Source organism: Cupressus sempervirens, chromosome 8, assembly GCF_028749045.1.
Source record: "Cupressus sempervirens isolate cs-2001-9-10 chromosome 8, ASM2874904v1, whole genome shotgun sequence".
NCBI classification, from domain to species: domain Eukaryota; kingdom Viridiplantae; phylum Streptophyta; class Pinopsida; order Cupressales; family Cupressaceae; genus Cupressus; species Cupressus sempervirens.
Window position 1 is genome coordinate 612,237,544 of NC_143125.1, and position 20,647 is coordinate 612,258,190.

Sequence of the window (20,647 nt, forward strand, 5' to 3'; positions counted from 1 at the left end):
CAAAACAAGGTCAATGATATGTATCCATGACCAGAGAGCATGCAAAATCATGGAAGCCACAAAATTACCATGGGTTATTAGCAACAAAAGACTTACAGCAACATAATCATAATATGATTATTATCAAAGGAAGGTACTGATGATTTACAACTTGGATAAACAACAATTACAACCAAAAAAAAGAAATTAGATAGCAACAATCCATGACAACCATTACATGAAATTACACTAGTAAAAAAAAAGACAAATCATTATTTGGTCAAAGTCACCATTTGTCATATCACAATGCATCATATGAGGAGTCGTGAGCCTTGCAAATGGAAGGCTATAAGAGAGAAAAGTATCAGCAACAAGGGAGGAAAAAGGAGGTAGGGGGGGGAAAGAGAATCTTGAAGCAAACAATCAAAAATCAGTAATTATCCAGTCAGTACTATCATTTCAGTCAGCTCAGTCAATTATTGAAACTAGCCAAGACAGAAAATACATTCAGCAAGGAACATACAACGATAAACACATCCTGCAAATATGATTATCATCGGCAAACAAATCTCCTATTGACTGAATAAGAATCAATATAGAACAGAACAATATATTCAGCATTTTTTAAATTGCAAATAGCAAATATTTGAAATACACTCAGCCATAATCTGATTTAAAATTACAGTATGCAATTAAATATCTAAAGTAGCATTTGAATATCCAAGTAATGAAGAGATAAATACAATCAACATACAATTTACGGTCAGTAATATTGATATGGTGGGAAACTGGGCACAAATTACAGTAAGAAGTAAAACAATAACAAGAAGAGTGTATTAAAACACATATCAATTTTGAAATAGAATTTGAATAACAGTCTTAAAGGATATTTTTAAAGACTGAATTAGAGAAAAAAAATTCAATATAAGTGTTTATCAGATCAGAGAGAGTAATCAAATCTTCTTATCCAAGTTATATAGATATAGTAATGACATTGATAAGAACAATTATCCTTTAACTGATCTATTAAACACATTTATTGTTTTTATCTTATCTTATCTATATCTTATAAGTTACAAAAGTGGCATCAAATATCGTAATACACAGAAGAATCGACAAGTTGGGATAATTATTTCAGATTCTTGAGCCTTAATAGAATTGGAGTCATTGTAAATGAAAACTTCACAAATTGTGTAATCAATCATTGAAGTGCAAATATAAAACCTATATATTTCCACCACTAACCACTGAAGGTGGATAGTTTCACCACTAAAACTAATTGCCTAAATGTTTTTGTCAGAAGGTTTTGCTTATCAGAGGTATTTAATATTCAAATAGGAGAAAAAATCCAAGCATTTAAAAATGTCCCTCAAAGCGTACTTTTATATTGACCCCAGCAAAATTCTCAAAGAGATTTTAAATTTTCTGCACTTTTAATATTTCATTCAAATCCTAGAAACAAAGTGACTTTATTAAAGCCTAATAAATATAACACTTAAGTCAACTTATATTACTTTAAGACATAGATGGCATCTGAAAAGCCATCAACCTAAAATTGAAACCCCCAAGGTGTGTTCAACCTAGGTTCGATCCCAGGGTGAACTTAACGAACTAGATCCCTCTACATGTGGTTGGTCAGCCACAAGAAAAATGTGGTTAACGTGAATGCTTACTCAAATTATTGCAACCACTAAAATAAAGGCAGAGATGCCAACATCTATGCATTCCGACTTGTTTGCATCATATTTGCATGTGTAATTTGTCAGTTATAATTAAATTATTTCCATCTACCTGGTTTAAGCCTACAAGAATTAAATAGACTAACTAGTGACTTCAGACTTCTCCATGGAAGGAGAAAATTATAGCACCAAAAGAACGTAGCTACTTTATAAGCCTGTTAAAAAGATTAGAATTACTGTATTACAAATAGATGCTTATATCAATGGCTATAGAATAGATTTGATGAAGTGAGCAGACAACTTTTCGACGATCAATTTTTTAAGAGGGTGTCGACCAAGAATCAAATCTGACCAAGTTGGTCAATTCAAAACATCCTAACATGCTACATATTGTTGGTTGTAATTGTTAAAATTCATCACGATGTCCAAAATGACATCCCAATATTGACAAAAAGAGATATAATGCAATAGTATTGTATGATGTTTATAAAAAACAAGATTATACCTGAAACCAGATTTTTGTAGAAAGGAATATATTATTGGCCATTGATGTGGCATCACATGTGGATATGGTAAATTTTTAAGACCCATTGATATATATATAGTATAACAATAAACTTATATCTCATATATGATGAACACATATATATAAAATATAGCTCGTATATAATTATCTCTAGGTTTATCCAACTAAAGCTACCAAACATTAACAAGGGGAAATATCTACAAGCTCTACTTGAAACTCTCAAAGTGTGACTTCTCCAAAAACAAGAACAAGTTCTACTACATGAAGGAACCCCAAAGTTCTCAAAAATATCAAAGTCATTAGAGACCACAAAGTATCATCAAATATCCAAAAAATAGGAAAATTTTACTGCAATTCTCCCACAAAATGATCCCTCTACAAGATATACTACGAAAACAAAGAAGATTTGAAAGAATACAAATATAATGCAAAGATAAAGTCATTTCTCAGTAATGAATGCATAATCTGAAATATGCGCTTCAATAAGAGGTCATTATCTCTGAAAGCGGGTAGATTTTACCTTATCATCTTCCAAACGTATTACATCGCCAACCAAAACAACTCGTGGAGGGAACTGCAAGCACTAAAAAAAATTAAAAACTAGCACAATGAACTCTTTACACCAATTTTTTCAAATCTACACACATTCCATTTGTAGCAAAGTTTGTTACATTCAATGTTCTTTTATTTCATGAGTTATACATGACTCAAAAATATTCCAAAATCTACAAATGTTCTTCTAGTCCATTGATTAGACATGCTACAGTAAAAATGCCATAATCTAGCAATTACATGAAATAAATATTTAAAAACGTCAAATGGCAACTAATTTAAAAGGTCATAATCTATAGTTTCCGTATAAAAACCACAAACAATGTCAATGAGGCAAGCATTTCAACAGAGTTCATGACATAACAAATGAAAGTCCCACAAAATGTACAAAACTAGTAGCAACTAGGCTAACTTTTTATTGCAATAAAATTTCAGGAAAATGGGTCAAGGAAAAAAAAAACCTCACTTATAAAAACAATCATAGACTAAGAAAAAACTTGGTGAAAAGTGCAGCTACATCCATGTAACGCCCCGCCATGTAACCCAAAAGAAATTAACCTAAAGTTTCACTAAGTTTGTCAAACATTTATTTTTTTAAATAAAGATACAACAACAATTATAGAATAGCAGAAGCAATTAGCATACACTCATACATCAACAACACATTAATAGGTTACAACTCTTAAAGGTCCCATGACGTTGAATCACATTTAATTTTAATTAATACTAAAACCAAAATATAACACATCCACATTAAAGAATAACTACAAATATGAATCCATTCCAATAATATACAATTATACCGAATGTCACCTAGCAATAAACAAAATGCACAATCATCCACTATATAGGTCACAGGGTATGAAAGGCTAAAATAATATACATCATGAAATAGATAACATCATCTCGTAAGATCTATGAAATCAAATACAATACACTTAGAGTATAACCATCCATCATAGAAATACAAGATCAGATAAAAAAGAACATCTGGACAAACATATCCAGCAAGGACATCCGATGGTCGAATCTCAATGGTATAAGAAAATGCACTACCACCAAACCTCGTGAAACCTAGAAAGGTCCACTCCCACCACGCTAAGGAGATAAACTCATGTCCCAAACAGGATAACAAACTCAAAAGTCAAATCCAACATCTAAGTCAAAGAAAACCTAAAAGCAATCTAACTCAAAGGTACCAACACACAAAAGACATCTAAACCCAGAGGCAACAATGACACGTAGGGAATCTACTATGTATGTGGGCAAGTGTCATCGCACGGGCCAACTCTAAGGTTGCCTGGCTAGTCTTTTAATCCTTCGGCCCCCCTAGTGACTCTATGCGGCACTAGTATCCTTTCGTACTGACAAGGCATACTAATAAGTCAGCTCTAAGGTTACTCGGCTAGTCTTTTAATCCTCCAACCCCCTAGTGACTTTCTGTAGTACCAATATCTTTTTAATTCATTTTAAACTCATTTAATGAAATGTTATCACCTATTAAATAACCTACAATGGGTTACCCATCAGCCTTTTTAGGGCCTATGCCTCCACTGCAAGCCACTTCCCAACATGACATACAAATAACCTACCCTAAGCTCAATATAATTAAAATATCACAAAAGACCACATACCCTACACCAATTCTTAAACAAGTAACTAAAAATCACTGATCATAATCACGGATTCCACCAATATGATCATCCTAACAGGACTGATCCCAAAATCAAGTACACAAACCAATTCCATGTCACAACATGACATCACCAAAAAAAATCATACAAGCACCTCAGTCCTATACAAACGAGTGGAAAGCAATCCAAATACAACTGATCGAAGACTTAAAGGTTATATCAGAAAAGACACATCATTCACCTCGATTTCACACAAGAAAACTGGAAAGCAATAATCATCATTAGAACAAACTCTGTTACATCTCAATTTTTGACCTAATTTGAAATATAGCCGTTGAGGTTCACATGAAGTCAGTTGACAGTGAAATTGGTTATAATCTTGTGAAATGATAAGATGGTTAGCCGTTATAATTTCATGTGAAGATAACATGTTAGTTGATATCACGAATTCATGGAATTGAAAAGTCAACTAGCCGTTATGATTATTTATAACTTGTTATGATTTAATTTTGGAGAATTCCCTTGCAGGAAACACGTCGAAGGGGTGGAAGCATTGTCAAAAAAGAATTTGGCACAGGAGCATCACCATTATTGGGCAGATGGGTTGAGAACCTAGCGACTTGAAACAGGATACATCTGTGGGATCCGCATTTGCTATTTAAATAAATAAATTGAGAAACATAAAATAATTGAGTTAAAATATAAAATGTACCTCAAAAGATTTAACATGATCTTTCACCTTATTATTATAATAGATATATCTATATACGTACATATAGATATAAAAATGAGATGGCACCATTATATTATAATAATTTAATAAAGTGATGTCACCCTGTTAATATATTTACATGTACATATATAAATATAATAACATTTGAATTATTATAATATTTGAATTATAATCTTCCAATTCTACTCTTTTCTTTTTAATATTCTTGCTTTTAACCAATTAACACTTGGCATGTTAAATCGAATTAATATTGGAATTTGAATGGTTAATGATCTTGAAACCAGTGGAATCCAACGGGTGGAGATTAAGACGCAAGAACTCTCATATCTGACTTCTATTATTTCATGGCACCGACGTGAAGTTGTTCAATTCTCAATTTGTATCCATTCGTCGAGTGTATCGGAAACGAAGAGTTCACCCCACGCTCGTGCTCCTTTGACACATCGAGCCGTGCAAATTCCTTCTCTTCCATTTGGATTTTGTACCCTTGGCGTATACAAGTTCAAGAACTCTTCCCTTGTGTCTTCCACCAAATTTAATCTATGTTGCATCTCCTCAAGCAAGTCCTTGACACTCATCAGTCTGCTATGTGAATGCACTCTATCAGTCCGTGTTCCTTCACCACTTCGGTGGCCGTCGGCGAGCTGTTGAAACTTTTGCCTTCACTCCGCTTGTGTGAGAATTAATGCTTCCTGTGCTACGCATACATCATCCTTGTCTTTTATTTTATTTCAATATTTATTGAGCAAATACGGCATTAATCTTCAATACACATCTTTTGTACTAGGTTCAACAAGCAATAGCGCCACATGTATACTGTACAAGGTGATCAGCTAGTTATTGCATTAAGAGACTAGATTGTAACACTTTATTCATATATGCAGATATACAATCACGATTGCAACGATTCCTCATAATTCCATTCGGACAATGTACATATATCTCCCATAGGGGTGACTCAACCGCCACGCACCCTTTCTAATCCCGTTGGCTACAATATAGTTTTACCCGACAACAGCTTGGTCGCATCCATGGGACATATTTCCATATCAAAGGACAGTTTAAGAATGAAAGAAATCATCAAACAATAAGTGTAGTTACTTGAAATTTTTTATATTGGTTGGAGGATTTCTAACCAAGCTAGATCAAAAGTTGAGATTTAGATATTGAGCCCTGGATTCAAAGAATATATCATTGTTATTTTATAGAAATTCCTCTTAATTGTCAATTTGGACTTCACCAATTGTCAATTTGGATTTCCTTTATAAGCAAGCTTTCATTTTCACTCACAAATAAATAGATACATATTAACCATATTTTTTTGCCTTTTCAATGGTCACTTTTAATGTTGGGAGGATAAAATAGACCAAATTAGGCAAAACAAACACTTTAAAAAGTTTTTTAAAAAAGATGTGAGAACAAATTCAGCTCAAGTTTGGTTGTTGTCCGAAGATTCTTCAAAATTCGCTCCAAATCCTGCCCAGATTCCTCTAACAAAGTTTGCAGCAAATATATGGCTCTGTAAGCGAATTTTGTTTACCGTACAGGTAAAGTAAATGAACGCACACAGAAAGTAACAGCAGAACAGTAGCATAATATTCGCAATAGTAAGTGAATGATGATTTACAATGATCCCAAACGGGATATAAATACTACTCCCGAACCTTCCCGAAGGAGTCTGTCGGCCACAATTATTCTATCCGTTACAAACTATTTACCGCCGGACCGTCAGCTACGGAATACCGAAACACTGCCGAACCGTTGGCTACAAAAACACTGCCGGAACCATCCAGTCGGCTAACACCATCCCCCCCCAAAAAGAAAAGTCGTCTCCTGACGACTGACAAAATATCTGAGATAAATTAACAAACAAAATACATTAACAAAGTGACTACAACAAGAGAAATCTGCTTCTATCACATCACTTCCACATTCATCCCGTTACATCTGTAGCCTCTGCTAACACAATACTGTCTCCTCAAGCTGACCTTGATAGCCACCTGTGCTGCTTTCTCTGTTTTCAATTCCTCGGTACCCTAAGCCAAGTGTCGCTGCACTGCCTCCAACCGGATGATCAGCTCCTCCCGAGCTCTCTACGCATCCACCTAGACAGCCTCACAGCCAACACCTTCTCCCACTACCTCTGGTACATAGAAAGTCCGTGCCTGCAGCAACTTCAACTCTTCTCAACTAGTCAGACTCCCACGACTGATATCCGCCATGACTGGGGGTCCAGGGGGCAACGCCCCCGGCGGGGTCGAGGGGTAGCGCCCCCGCGGGGTCCTGGACCAAATTAGCACTTCGCAACCCACACAGGAATGCACAGATCACACCATTTCTATCATTATCTGCCGATTCTGCACTCTTTCTGGCAACCACGAATGCGTCCCCTTCCCTTTGGCATCATCTGTCACTCATTCTGAACAACTTGATTCTGTCGACGTTTTTTTTTTTTTTTTTGTAAGTACTGAACCTCTAACTCTGCATCACCCACGGCCTTCCTGTTCTCGCGGCCTTTCTTTTCTTCCCGCGACCCATTCTTCTCCTACTTGCGGCCTTCTGCTGGTCAAATTCTTCACGAAATTCTTCAACATGCCCACCCAAACTGTCTTGCTACTGCCGTGGAAGTTTTCTGTCTGCGGATCTGCGGGGTTTTAAGTTCGCGGGGCCTCCCTTCCCGCGGGACTTCTCGTCCGCGGGGCCCGCGGGACTCTTAGTCCGCGGGGCTTTCTTCCCGCGGGACTAGAAGTCCCGCGGGGCTTTCTTCCCGCGGGACTTCTAGTCCGCGGGGCCCGCGGGACTCTTAGTCCGCGGGGCTTTCTTCCCGCGGGACTTCAAGTCCGCGGGGTCCGCGGGGCTGTGAGGCCGAAAAAAAATTTTTTTTTTTTTATTTATTTATTTATTTTTTTTTTTTCTTTTTTTTCTTTTTTACTCAACAACAGTACCTCTGAGTGACGTCATCGCCAGGGAATGCTGTACTGACGACACGGAAAGATTCACCGCCGGGGAGTACTTCCTTACACGATATGGTTTCAACTTAGATCCGTTAACTGGCTGAGTTATCTTTTGTCCGTCCAAGGTTGCTAATTTCATTGTCCCCGTGTCGCCAATTTCTCGGATTTGATATGGTCCAATCCATCGCACTTTGAGTTTGCCCGGCTTGATTTCGTTACGGCCATCATACTTCAGTACTAATTGTCCTGTCTGGAATCTGTTATGTCTCAGATGCTTGTCATGCCAGAGTTTGCGTCTATTCTGTGCTACTTCTGTTGCCCACTGTGCCTGCGATCGTCGCACAACTGGATTATTTCCTTGCTGTCGGTGCCCTTCCACTAATTTTATGCTGCAGTGTGACCTTTTCTTTCCGCGCGGTCTATTCACCATGTACCGGACAGTGGAATCTTTCGTTTTTTTGTGTTGAGACTGTATGTTCTTCCCCTCAGCTTCAGCCATAGCAGCTTTTCCTTCTTCCACTTCCTTGCATTCCTGCGGACATTCATTTTCCTCCTTTTGCTCATCTTCGTCAACCCTTAGCATATTGCAACTCGGAAAGAGTTCGTAGTCTTCTATCTGCCAGTGGTAAAGGCCATTCACTGAGTCCAGGTCGTCGTCATTCGATCCTCCGTCAAGTCTCAATACTCCTCCTTCATCCGGTTCCATTCTCCTCTGTCCTTCGTCATCACTTTCGCCTTCACTATCAGAATCTGACAATGCTGCCTCCTCACCGACCATTTGCGTATGCAGGTCAATTATGAATCTTTTGCCTCCGCGCTCCATTGATAGGGTATTGCGTTTCCAATCATGTTGTACTTTTGCTTGCACCAACCAATCCCGTCCCAGAATAGCATCATAGCCTTTTCTTTTTAATGGAATGACTACAAAATCCAATAAAAATGGTTGCGTACCAATTGTTACCGGTTGTGCTTTCAGAATTCCCAACGGTTTGATTCCATGTTGGTCTGCCGTGAGCAACTGAAATGCAGGTGGCCACAACGTCGGTTTTCCCAACTTCTTCCAAGTATCCTCCGGCAACACATTCACGCCGGACCCTCCGTCAACAATTGTCTCTGTCAAAACATTTCCCAAAATCCCCATCTCGATGACCGCCGGATGCCGTCCGGAGGTGAGTGCCAGCAGCATTGGGTCTGTTGCCATTACTTCCCTACTATTCCTTCTTGTTTCCTCCGGTGCGTTTGAAAACGGTGTATGATTCAGAATAGCCGTCCGTAACTGGGGCATTGTGAGAAGGAGGTCACTTATCTTGACCGGTATCTCCGTTTGTAAGATCTGTCGTACAATGCTTTGTTCTGCGAAGTTCTTTGCCAAGGTGCCGGTGATGTCCTTCAACTGAGATGTTTCTACCGACGATGCCTTTGCAATGTCCGCCTGCACTTCCCCCACTTTTCTCTTTTCCTCCGCTTGCCTCCGTGTAATTGCCAGAACCTCCTCTACATCCGTGTCGACAGTGATCAAATTTACTCCAGCCTTTGGACACTTGGAATCTTCGTGATCGCCGGGTCCGCACCATCTGCATAATAATTTCGGTGTGTTTGCCGCTGTACAATCCCGCGCAAAATGACCCCACAAATTACACGCTCGACATTGAACGATCGGCCGTCCGTTTGCATCATATTGGGTTCGACTTCGGCCTCCATTATTATTGTTATTATTTGCATTGTTGGTATTTTGCCCTCTGCTATTATTCCTATACCCTCCGAGTGTGGCACCATCAATGTTTGCATTTCCGTTATTGCCCGACGGGGAAGCCTGCTGCGTAAGAAGCACCTGCGGAGATCCTCTTGTCTTCATGTTAAAAGGACAGTCCTTTGTCGAATGGCCCATGATCTGATAGATGTCGCAGAATTGGTTCTTCGGGCACGATCCCTTAGTATGACCGTCGGTCTTACATTCCGTGCACCACAGTTCACTGCCTTTTGGCTCCTTCTGCATGTTTTTAAATTCCTTCATCATGCGAACCATATCCTTCTGTAGGGCACGAACCTTCTTGCTGCTGCCTTCGTCGTCGCTACTATCATCCCGAGTGGATTCATCATCATCAGAGTCAGAGGAGCTGGTTTTCTTCTTCTTTGTCTTCTGTGCACTCTCAAGGTCCAGTGCTCTGTTATATGCGTCCACATATGATGACGGTGGCACAATTTTCATTTTCCTTCGCAACTTCGAGCGTAGGCCGTCCACAAACCACCTTTTCTGCAATCCGTCCGCTGGCTTGCTTTCCATTTTGTTTACTAAGTCTTTTAATCTCCTGGCATAGACACGGACAGTTTCGTGCTTCCCTTGCTTGGTATTGAAAATTTCCGCTACGATTTCATTATCATCCCGTAAGAGTTTAAATTCCGCCAAGAACTCCTTTTTAATGTTATCCCATGTATCCAGCTTCTGTGGATCCATATCCGAAAACCAATCAATCGCGACACCCCGTAGGGTTGCCGGAAAGTGCCTGGCCCATTCGTCGGCATCTGTGATTCCATTTGCCCGCCAGATCGTCTCACATGTCTTACAATGTCGGAGAGGGTCGGCTGTACCATCGCCTTCAAATTTCAGTAATTTTTCTTTGGGTCCCGCCATAACTCTGGAGGTCTGCACTCCTACAGTGGTCGGCACTCCCACACCGGCAGTCTGTACTCCCACACCAGCAGTCTGCACTCCCACACCGGAGGTGTCGACAGCTGCAACCCTTGGTGAAGACGGAGGATCCTCCGAAATTGTTTCCCGCGGAAGTCTATCCTGGACGAAGAGGTCACTCCACGCTCGTGCTCCGTCGGCACCGCGAGCCGTGCGAGTTGATGCTCTCCTGTCTGAATTTTCTTCCCTTGGTGAAGACGGAGGATCCTCCGAAATTGTTTCCCGCGGAAGTCTATCCTGGACGAAGAGGTCACTCCACGCTCGTGCTCCGTCGGCACCGCGAGCCGTGCGAGTTGATGCTCTCCTGTCTGAATTTTCTTCCCTTGGCGAACACAATTTCAAGAACTCCTCCCGTGCTTCTTCCACCAATTCCACCCGCTGTCGAGTCTCCTCCAACAATTCCTCCGCACTTCGGTTTCCGTCGGTAATCTTTTGGAATCTCCGTCGGCGTTCGGCTTGCTGTGCCAAAATTAAATTCTCTTGCGCAGTACGGATTCCATCTTTTCCCTTCACCTTATTCCGATCCTTGTTAAGCTGATTTGGCATTAATCTTCATGCCTCCCACCTTCCAGATTCATAAGGCAACGGCGCCAAATGTTTACCGTACAGGTAAAGTAAATGAACGCACACAGAAAGTAACAGCAGAACAATAGCATAATATTCGCAATAGTAAGTGAATGATGATTTACAATGATCCCAAACGGGATATAAATACTACTCCCGAACCTTCCCGAAGGAGTCTGTCGGCCACAATTATTCTATCCGTTACAAACTATTTACCGCCGGACCGTCGGCTACGGAATACCGAAACACTGCCGGACCGTTGGCTACAAAAACACTGCCGGAACCATCCAGTCGGCTAACAAATTTGAGGAGAATTTGACAAGGAACAGACTTTGTACAGAATTGAACCACACTGAGGGTCAATGGAGAGAATCTGGTAACTTAGGTTAGAACGAAAGAGACATGAGTAAACAACACAAGAAGAACAAAACTAAAAAATTTAAGGTAAGCTCATTACTTTTTATTTACTTTGACAAATCAATTTGTTTTATTTTTTCCTTTTTCTTTTTTGTAAAAGAATTCAAATTCAGGAGGTTTTTTGCTTGTCAATTTTGTTCCCAATTTTGACATCACAAAATTTAATGTTACAATGGAAGGTAACCCCTGAAATTTGACTCTATTATTGATGTTTGAAGTGTTGCACAGTGGCACTTCCATTACAGGGAAGAGGGTTGACGGCTGACGGAGAGTATTGTGATGTACCCATGTTCCACAGAGACAGAACTTAACATTGTATCGTGGTAATGGGATGTTCGTACGGTGTAAGGTCAAACATGTGCATGTACAGTGAGCCAAGGCACAACTGCCTTATGGCATACGGTATTGGAATAGTCCGTACACTGCTAGGAATGAGTGAGAAGTAACTCCGAGAAGATGAGGTTGATGATAATGTCAGGCTTCGGGCCTTTTTAATAGCTCCCGAGATAGTGACAGGATTGAAAGCATTTACCCAACATTTCAATAGTTCCATTAAGCCATCCATGAATAGCACGATTCTAATGCCCCTGCTTTTGCAGAGTCTGTGCAGATAATGGAGTTAGCTCATTACAGCAACCCTCGTGACCTACAGGGTGATTAGGAGGTCTAAGTTGTGAGCTTACTATATTTAGTAAGTCTATTTTTGGCAGTGTTGTGGGTCGCTCTAGCAAATGGTCGTCACCTGCAGTGGATGTGGTTATTAGTTGCATGAGCTCATACTTATTAATTAATTATTAAAGTCGCATTATTATAATAATAATATTTTATTATAATATCATTAAGAAATTATTAAAAAGAGGTGTGTTGGAAAGTTTCTAGAGTTGAGATCTTTTGGGAAACTTTTGCAGTTTTTAGAGTTGGGTCCTTTTGAGGGACTATTGCCAATAACGGATTATAAATATGACCTCATCTCATTGGGAAAAGCATTTGATTATTGAATATCTATTTGGCTTTTGTTGTCTTTGTGACATTTCTAAGTTTGTGTATTTTTGTGCCCTTGCTGAAATATAAGGGTTGGAGTTTGAGTAAGCATCTAATCTCCACCTAAGGTATTGTAGATTATTCTCAAAGAATAGATAGTCTCTTTTTGTGTTTACTGTTGCTAAGAGACATAATAGATTGATAAGGGTTTAACAACTAAACTATGTTTGGGAATGATCCTTTGAAACTTAGACATGGTTTTTGCTGGAGTTATATTGGAAATCTTTAACTCTAAATTTTAATAGGGTGACAAGTATATTGGCTTCCCAAATTCGGTGTTGATACAATTGCATTCTGAGCGCCTATTTCAATAGTATTTCAGCGCTCGGATATTGAGCAACTTGGGCATTTTAAATCAAGGAATTTGGACAATAATGTTATTGTTTTGTGCATGTAGCTTCAGGCAGGCCGTGGGTTTTGCCAAAGTAAAAGATTACTATTTCTCCTGCACTAAATCCAACACTAGAATTTCTGACATCTGGTGTTATTTTATTCTGCATTTGGCATGGGTTTTCCTGGGTATCTATGGGTGGCAAAATAACTCCCATTGTGAGTTGTTGAATCTCCTAACTGGGAATATTATCTATTATACTTCCAGATGCCATTGAGCATATGTGCAAAGAGGCTAACGGATTGTTTTTTTAAAGTCCAGCAATGAAGTGTTCAGACCTCCAAAATATTCTCAATGACCTGCAGCCAATCCTCTCTGGCCTACGTTTGAATTCGGGTGAGCTGCAATTAATATCTGGAAGGGTTGGGCAATTACAGTGATCTGCAAATTAGATAAAAGACCAGCATTGCACATTCTGTTCAATCTGGATGCTTGAATGGGGCTGCGATCTGTCCAAAGAGAGGTGGTTGTTCATTACAAAGTTGTAGTCTGAGCATTGAGCCAAATCAGTCTGCATATGTAATCAGGTTCCAAGTTATATTACTAAGTCATTATCTGTGCATAGGCAAAAATCAAACAGTTGAATGACTGATAATTGGTGTCACTTGTTCATCTTCTAGCATTTCAGTTATAGTGTTTTCCAATAGAATTGCATTGGTCAAGGAGAGTTGCATTTTTCAGAATTATATATATGCAAACTCAAAGGGCAGAATTGAAAGTAGAATATACTCATCATTTTTAATTGCTATTCTAATATTGTGCTGAATTGAAATGAGTGGGAAGTTAATATCTTTTGGCATCATTTAGTATCCTTGGTAAAATCACAGCTCACATTTTTTTTCCTCCAATTAAATATTTAAGTCAAAATCATTAGAAATTCATAATTTTCCAAGAGTTGTTTGTTTGTCTAAATTGGGCTCTTTACAGTGGTATCAAAGAGGTTTCTTGTCAACTTGCAGGAATTAGGCTCAAAATGATAGATCAGTGGTTTGTGTAGGAGTTGCTAGCATTTGTTTTTGTTTTGCATTCACTATAATGGAAGATGATAGGAAATTTGTGTCGTGTATACCCTATACTCGTAGAGGTCGTAACACTCCACCTAGGGAAGGTGAGCGTGATATATAGTTTGGGTCTATTGGTAGTCTAGGTGGTTCAGCCGGTACAAGATTTAGAGATACGAAGGGAGAGATTGACAAAGAGGCTATACAAACATTTAGGAATTTGGCTGCCGGACAGCAGCAGATGACAAGCGTACTGCAGTAGTTGTCTAACACTTTGAAGCAGATAGCACTTCCTTGAGGACAGAGTAGGGAGCGAGTTCGAGATGTTTTTGTTGGTTCTTATAGATCTTGAGACAAGAATAGAACCCGAGATGGAGATAGATATAGAGATGCAGATCGAGTTCAAGTTGAGGATCGAGGTGCATTCGCTGACAGAGCTGACAGACATACTAGCACTCATGATAGGCCGCATAGGCTTGCGTTTCTAAGACCCGAGATGGATGCAACTAGTGTTGAGTCTAAGGCCACTGCTTTTGCTGATGACAAGGTGGCACACTTTTATAGATTCCTGATTCAAAAAAGGCGTCATTCCAGGATGACATCAGCACTTGAGAGACAGAGGCCTCTACGAACATAGTAACAAGTTGCCGATAAGACGACGTTGGAGCACTTCGATGATAGCGAGACATTTACACCTGAAGCTCGGATCCATAAGCCCCACACGTATTTGGCTTTGCGTCCTATGTCTGAGGCGGACGCTATCAGGTTTGGAATGTTGCATTTGGATAGAGCTTCCCATGACTGGTGGTACCATGGCTTAATTTCTTTTCAACGTGATAAGATCGCTTGATTGAGAGATTTGATAGGAAGGATCTGGAGGTGTACTTTTGTGATTTGGCTCAGTTAAAACAGTTTGGTGGATTAGACAGTTACATCAATGAGTTCTAGAGGCTTTTAGTCATGGTTTATGATATTTCGAAGCACAAATGAGTGATGCTATTTATGGAAGGATTGACTGAGCCACTTCATGGATGGTTGAATTCATTGGACCTATTTTCTTTACAGGTAGCGATGAGGAAGGTGCAAGACTTAGAGGCATCTTCTTGAGGCAAGGTTGCTTCGAAACCTTATGTTCCTATGCCTATCGATGAGCAATCCCCACCAACTGTGGAGGACAAGGGCAAGGCAGTAGGGAAGTCTAATGATACCTCTAGAGAGGATACGAGGAGGAGACAACTATGCTATTGATGCAAGGGGCCTTTCTCGAAAGGTCATACTTGCACCTTGAGGCCGAAAGGGGCAACGAACCGTGACATGTGGGTCTACACTAATGTGATTAAAGATGAGTCATCTCAGCAACCTGAGGATGATGATGGGGATGATCATAGTAGTAGTAGAGTCTATAATGTGATGAGTGTGTACAGTTTGTTATTTGAATCACATTTTCAGGACTTGCATCCGGTCCAGAGTTGGTATGTGCTTAAGTTTGATTGTTTGCAGGAAGATTGGGTAGGTACGGTGAAGAAAAGTGCACTAAGATCTCCTATGGACTTGTCTTTTAGTGGTGTCCTAACTTCTACATCATTAGTGCAGTTGTTCGGTGTTATGTTGCACATCATGTTATTGGTTATAATGATGGTACTGGAATGCAATTGAGTCACTGATGACAGGGATGTCGCATGCTTCTTATAGGATCCTTGTAGAGGATTCAAGGTGATGCTTGATTGCTTGAGGACAAGCAACCTCGTGCAGGACTCTAATGTTTCCATTTTAGGTGAGTATGTGCAATTAATAGAGTTAGCTCATTATAGTGACCCTCATGAGCTGATCAGGTGATAGGGAGGTCTTAGTTGTGGAATTACTATTGTTAGTCTCTTTTTGGCAGTTCCCATTTTCGGCAATGCAGTGAGTGACTCTGTAAGTTGGTTGTCACCTGTAGTGGATGTGGTTATTAATTGCATGAGCTAATATTAATTAATTAATTATTAAAGTCGCATCATTATATTCAATGTTGCCAACCTCGAACTCGGCTTGGACTCGGTCAAGCCCAAATTACCCTAGGCCTCGACCTCGGTAGCCGGACTCGGCAAATTTAAAAACCCATGAAATTCAAAGATTTTTTAAGATTTTAAGTTTTTTTCAAGCATCATTTAGCCAATTAACATCAAATACACAATAATTAAGATAAATAGAAATAGCTTTGCACACATACGACTTTTCATAGATCATGTGAGTATAAATGCAAATTTCTGAAAAAAATTACATTAAGTAAATTGAATAACATAATAGAAATCTGAAATATAGTGTAATTGTTAAATGTCTACAATATGCATGGAATATGCAATCCATTGAATCAAAAGTTCAAAACATATATCAAAAGAAAGGCTCACATAGCCTATATCTTCATATGAGTACACCTAAGATAAGTCATGGAAGACTCTAGAGTCATCATCTCTCCCTGTGTCTGAGGTTGAACCTCAATGACATGCTCATCATTCTCTTCCTCATCCTCATACTCAACCTCATAATCCTCATCATCAAAGTCAGATCCATCACTCTCGGTCTCAAGGTCCTGCACTAGGTCTCCTCATGCTCTAGCCTCCTCCACTGCCATCACTACTATCAAATTCCAAAACCCCAAAACTCTTCCTTCAACTCTTCTTTCTCTATTCTTTGTGTTTGCAAGTAATAGAATGAACTTTTTACATCTTAATCATGCTCAATATACCAAACAAACCAGAACAAACATTAAAAATTATTTTTTTGTCTTTTCTAGATGCTGCTTGTCGGTCGAGTCAGGCTGACGGGACTCAACAAGTCAGCTAAGTCACCTGACTTTGCCAATCAGCCAAAACTCAGTCAAGACTTGGTCGAGTCCGAGTCCTGAGGCAGTTTGCCTTGTTTTGCTTGGTTCACCTTGGGACTCGCCAAGCCTTTGCCAGACTCACCGAGTCCGGTAACACTAATTATAATAATAAAATTTTATTATAATAATGTCATTAATAGATATTAAAAAGAGTTGTGATGGAAAGTTCCAGAAGTTAAGTTCTTTTGGGAAACTATTGTCAATAAGGGATTATAAATATGAGCTCATTTCATTGGAAAAAAAATCTAATTATTTGATTATCTATTTGGCTTTTGATGTCTTTCTGACATTCTGAGTTTGTGGATATTTGTGCCCTTGCTGATGTATAAGGGTTGGAATTTGAGTAAGCATCTAATCTACAGATGAGGCATTGTAGATTATTCTCAAAGAATTGTCAGTCTCTTTTTGTGTTTACTATTGCTAAGAGACAAAATTGATTGATAAGGGTTTGACAACTAAACTACGATTGGGAACGATCGTTTGAAATTTGGACATGGTTTTAGCTGGTGTTATAATGGAAATCTTTAATTCTGAATTTTAATTGGGTGACAAGCATATTGGCTTCCAACATGGATATACTCATGCAAATTCTGTGTTGATACAATTGCATTCAAAGCACCTATATCTCCACTATTTCAAGGCATGAATATTCTAGGCATTTTGAATTAGGGAATTTGGACAATGTTGTGAAGGTTTCACATCATCGCCCCAAAAATTTTGGGGACCCTTTTATTGCGTTACCTTAACAAGTTTTTCGAAGTTGTCCAAAGGTTTTCGATTTGAAAATTTTACACCTTGGATGCCTTCAGGCTAGGAGGGATTTGATGTGATTTTTCTTTTTCACCCAGTGCGAAACTTGATTTTTCGGAACATGTAATTTTACCCTTAGGCTAGACAATTTCAAAGACAACAATTTTCAATGGTTAGAACAATATTTGACAGGATAAATTTGCAAAATTGTGGATGCAAACGGATTTTGGAAATTGGAAATAATTGTATAGACTTGAGCATTTTCAAAACGAATTTTTTTTTAGATTTAATTGTTTTGGAAAATCTCATATTTTTTCACTAAAAGAGACTTTTTTATAGTGAAATTAAAATTGGAAAATCGATTTTGTATGCCAGAGAAATGATTTATTTTGGTTTAAAATTAAAATTACATTGTAAAATTGAAAGTGGATTAAATTAGAGAACCTCATTAAATTGGTTGAAATATTGCTTAGGAGATTTTTAAATGTTGAAAGAAGTTGGTAAATTCGAATTGAAAATGAATTTTAGCTTGCTAAATTCGACTTTAATGATATTTCAAATGCTAAAACGTTTTTAAATGAAAGTTTTGGCATCTCCTAGGCTTTCCTTGTTTTATTTTGCAATTTCTTATCACAACCGGCAATTAAATGGGCTAATTTCACTTTGAGCTAAGTAATTTTAGCATGGCATTTAAATCTGGGCCATTAATAAAGATGCTATTTTTATTTTGTTTTCCTCTAGGGCAAGTCGGCCAGCTTGGAGGGACATGGAAATTTTGGTATAAGAGGGGCTCCCCCCTCTCTCATCTCCTCATTCCATCTTCCTCCTCCTCATGTGTTGAGTGATTTTTCTCTAAAATGGCAACTTGCAGATTTAGGCAATTTTTGGCAAGATTTTTCCTTGCTTGGTGGCATTTTTCTTCTTCCATCTTGGGCAAATTTCTCCCTTAGGCAATTTTTTGGAGCAGATTTGAATTTTCCCTACTTGGACGATTTTGTGAGGTCTAATTTTCTTTCCAAAGGCTGAGATTTCAATTTCCAGATTTGGGCGATTTCGTTGGTGAGGAGGCCATGTGATCCAAGAGTTTAATTTTGACAAATGTGGGCAATTTCATGGAAGTCAAAATTCTGATTTTTGCTACGGCATCATTATTTGCAAGGAGGCTTGAAATGTCCAAGATCTGATCTGAATTTGAAGAGGGCCCGGTTATTGGTAAAGGCAGATTTAAGGTAAAATTCTATTCATTTTAGAGGGGCAAATTGGTTTAAAGGCGGATTCTATTTCTTGTTTTTGCTTGGTTTGTTTCCCTTATATTCTTCTTGCATTCATCATCCACCACTTCATCATTCCATTGATAGGTTGAAGTTTGGAGAGATAAGTGTAGATTTCATGATAGGACACTTGGCGAGGCAGAAATAAGCTAAACCACCCTAGGTTGAAGTTGGGAGATATAAGTGTAATCCATCCTAAGGTAACGAAGAGGCAAAAATAAGTGGTAGTCCCACTCCTAAGTTGAAGATTGAAGATTGATAAGTGTAGGGATAGGACTTGGCGAGGCAGAAATACGCTAAATTCCATCGATAGAAAGAAGGTTGGAGATTGATAAGTGTAGTCCATATCATTTAGAACGAAGGAGCACAAATAAGTATTTATGATGGTAGATGTTAGTGCAAGCAAGAACCCCAAGAGAACGAATACCAAAAAAGACAAGGAAGACATGATGCCTAAGACCACCTTTTTCTCAAAAGTGAGGCGAATAAGTCATACTAATATTAGTACAGTGAACATGATACAATTAAAGGACAGATTGAAGAAAGGACAATCCCCCATGGCAAAGAAGATCTACATGAGCGGAATTGTACATGCAGCGGCTTTCCCTCCTACCTTGCCTTGTCCGGAATTGGTAATGGAGTATGCATCCCGATTTGATATTGTTACTAAGTCCATTTTTTATGAAGGGAAGAGAGTGTTAGCCAACATCGGCAGACAAGTAGTTGAAGAAGTATTTAATATTCCCCATTATAAAAACATGACAGTGGTAATGATGACGAAGCGGCTAAGTTATTTCAAGATAATTAGGAGGCTTACTTCATTCATCTAAAGCAAAATTGGTTACATGAAGGCAAGAAGGGAGTCACCAAGTCATCAAAGCTCACCAAATCAGAGTATGGCGATCTCATTTTGCTTCTTAGTCGGATCATGGGCGTAGCTCAAGGTATGCAATTCAAGAACTAGATGTACTTCTTTGTTGATGAAATTGAAAATGGAAAGAGAAAGTTTGATTGTGCTAGGATTATAAGCGAAAATTTAGAGTTGCAACTTAAGACAATGCAAAATCAAAAGCAATTCTATATGGGGTCCTACCACTTTTATTTGATTTCAAGGCAGTGAAAATTGAAGAGTGAATTTCAAGGAAGAGCAAATTTGGAGGAAGTGATTTGAAAATATTTGAGGCTAGGCCAGGCTTGGCTATTCATGCAAACCAGATTTGAATAGGAAAGTTAGAAATGACCAGGATGGTTAAGGGAACCAAGTTGATAGATGGAGGAATGAGTACGGTGGAGTCTTGGTTTGTTGCCTTGACTATCAGATTGAGAATACTTGAAGAGGTATGGAACAAGATTACACAGTACAGCCCAAGCATTGACACTTCCATTTCAACCATGATGAGTGATGTTGGGGTTGCGCTTGATTTTGAAGATATCAAAGAGGAGAACATCAATGAGACCGAATTTGGATCAAGATTGGATGAGTTGAGGAAGGTTGCCATCTAGAAGAAGTATTTAGGCACCCTTGCCTCCCTCAATGCCTTTATCGGATACGTGAAAGAATATGAGAAGGATCATGAGAAAACACTGCAAGCATCAAGCA

At 38.9% G+C, this 20,647-nt stretch overlaps 1 protein-coding gene across 5 annotated transcripts in view; it reads right to left on the bottom strand.

The window, feature by feature from the left end:
- LOC149543912 (uncharacterized) overlaps positions 1-20,647 on the bottom strand; it is a 274,899-nt gene that overhangs the window by 84,069 nt on the left and 170,183 nt on the right. For all 5 annotated transcript variants that reach the window (XM_089798556.1, XM_089798559.1, XM_089798560.1 and 2 more), the window contains one exon: positions 2,705-2,758. In XM_089798556.1, coding sequence (XP_089654682.1) covers positions 2,705-2,758 — 54 coding nt within the window. The remainder of the gene's footprint in view (positions 1-2,704; positions 2,759-20,647) is intronic.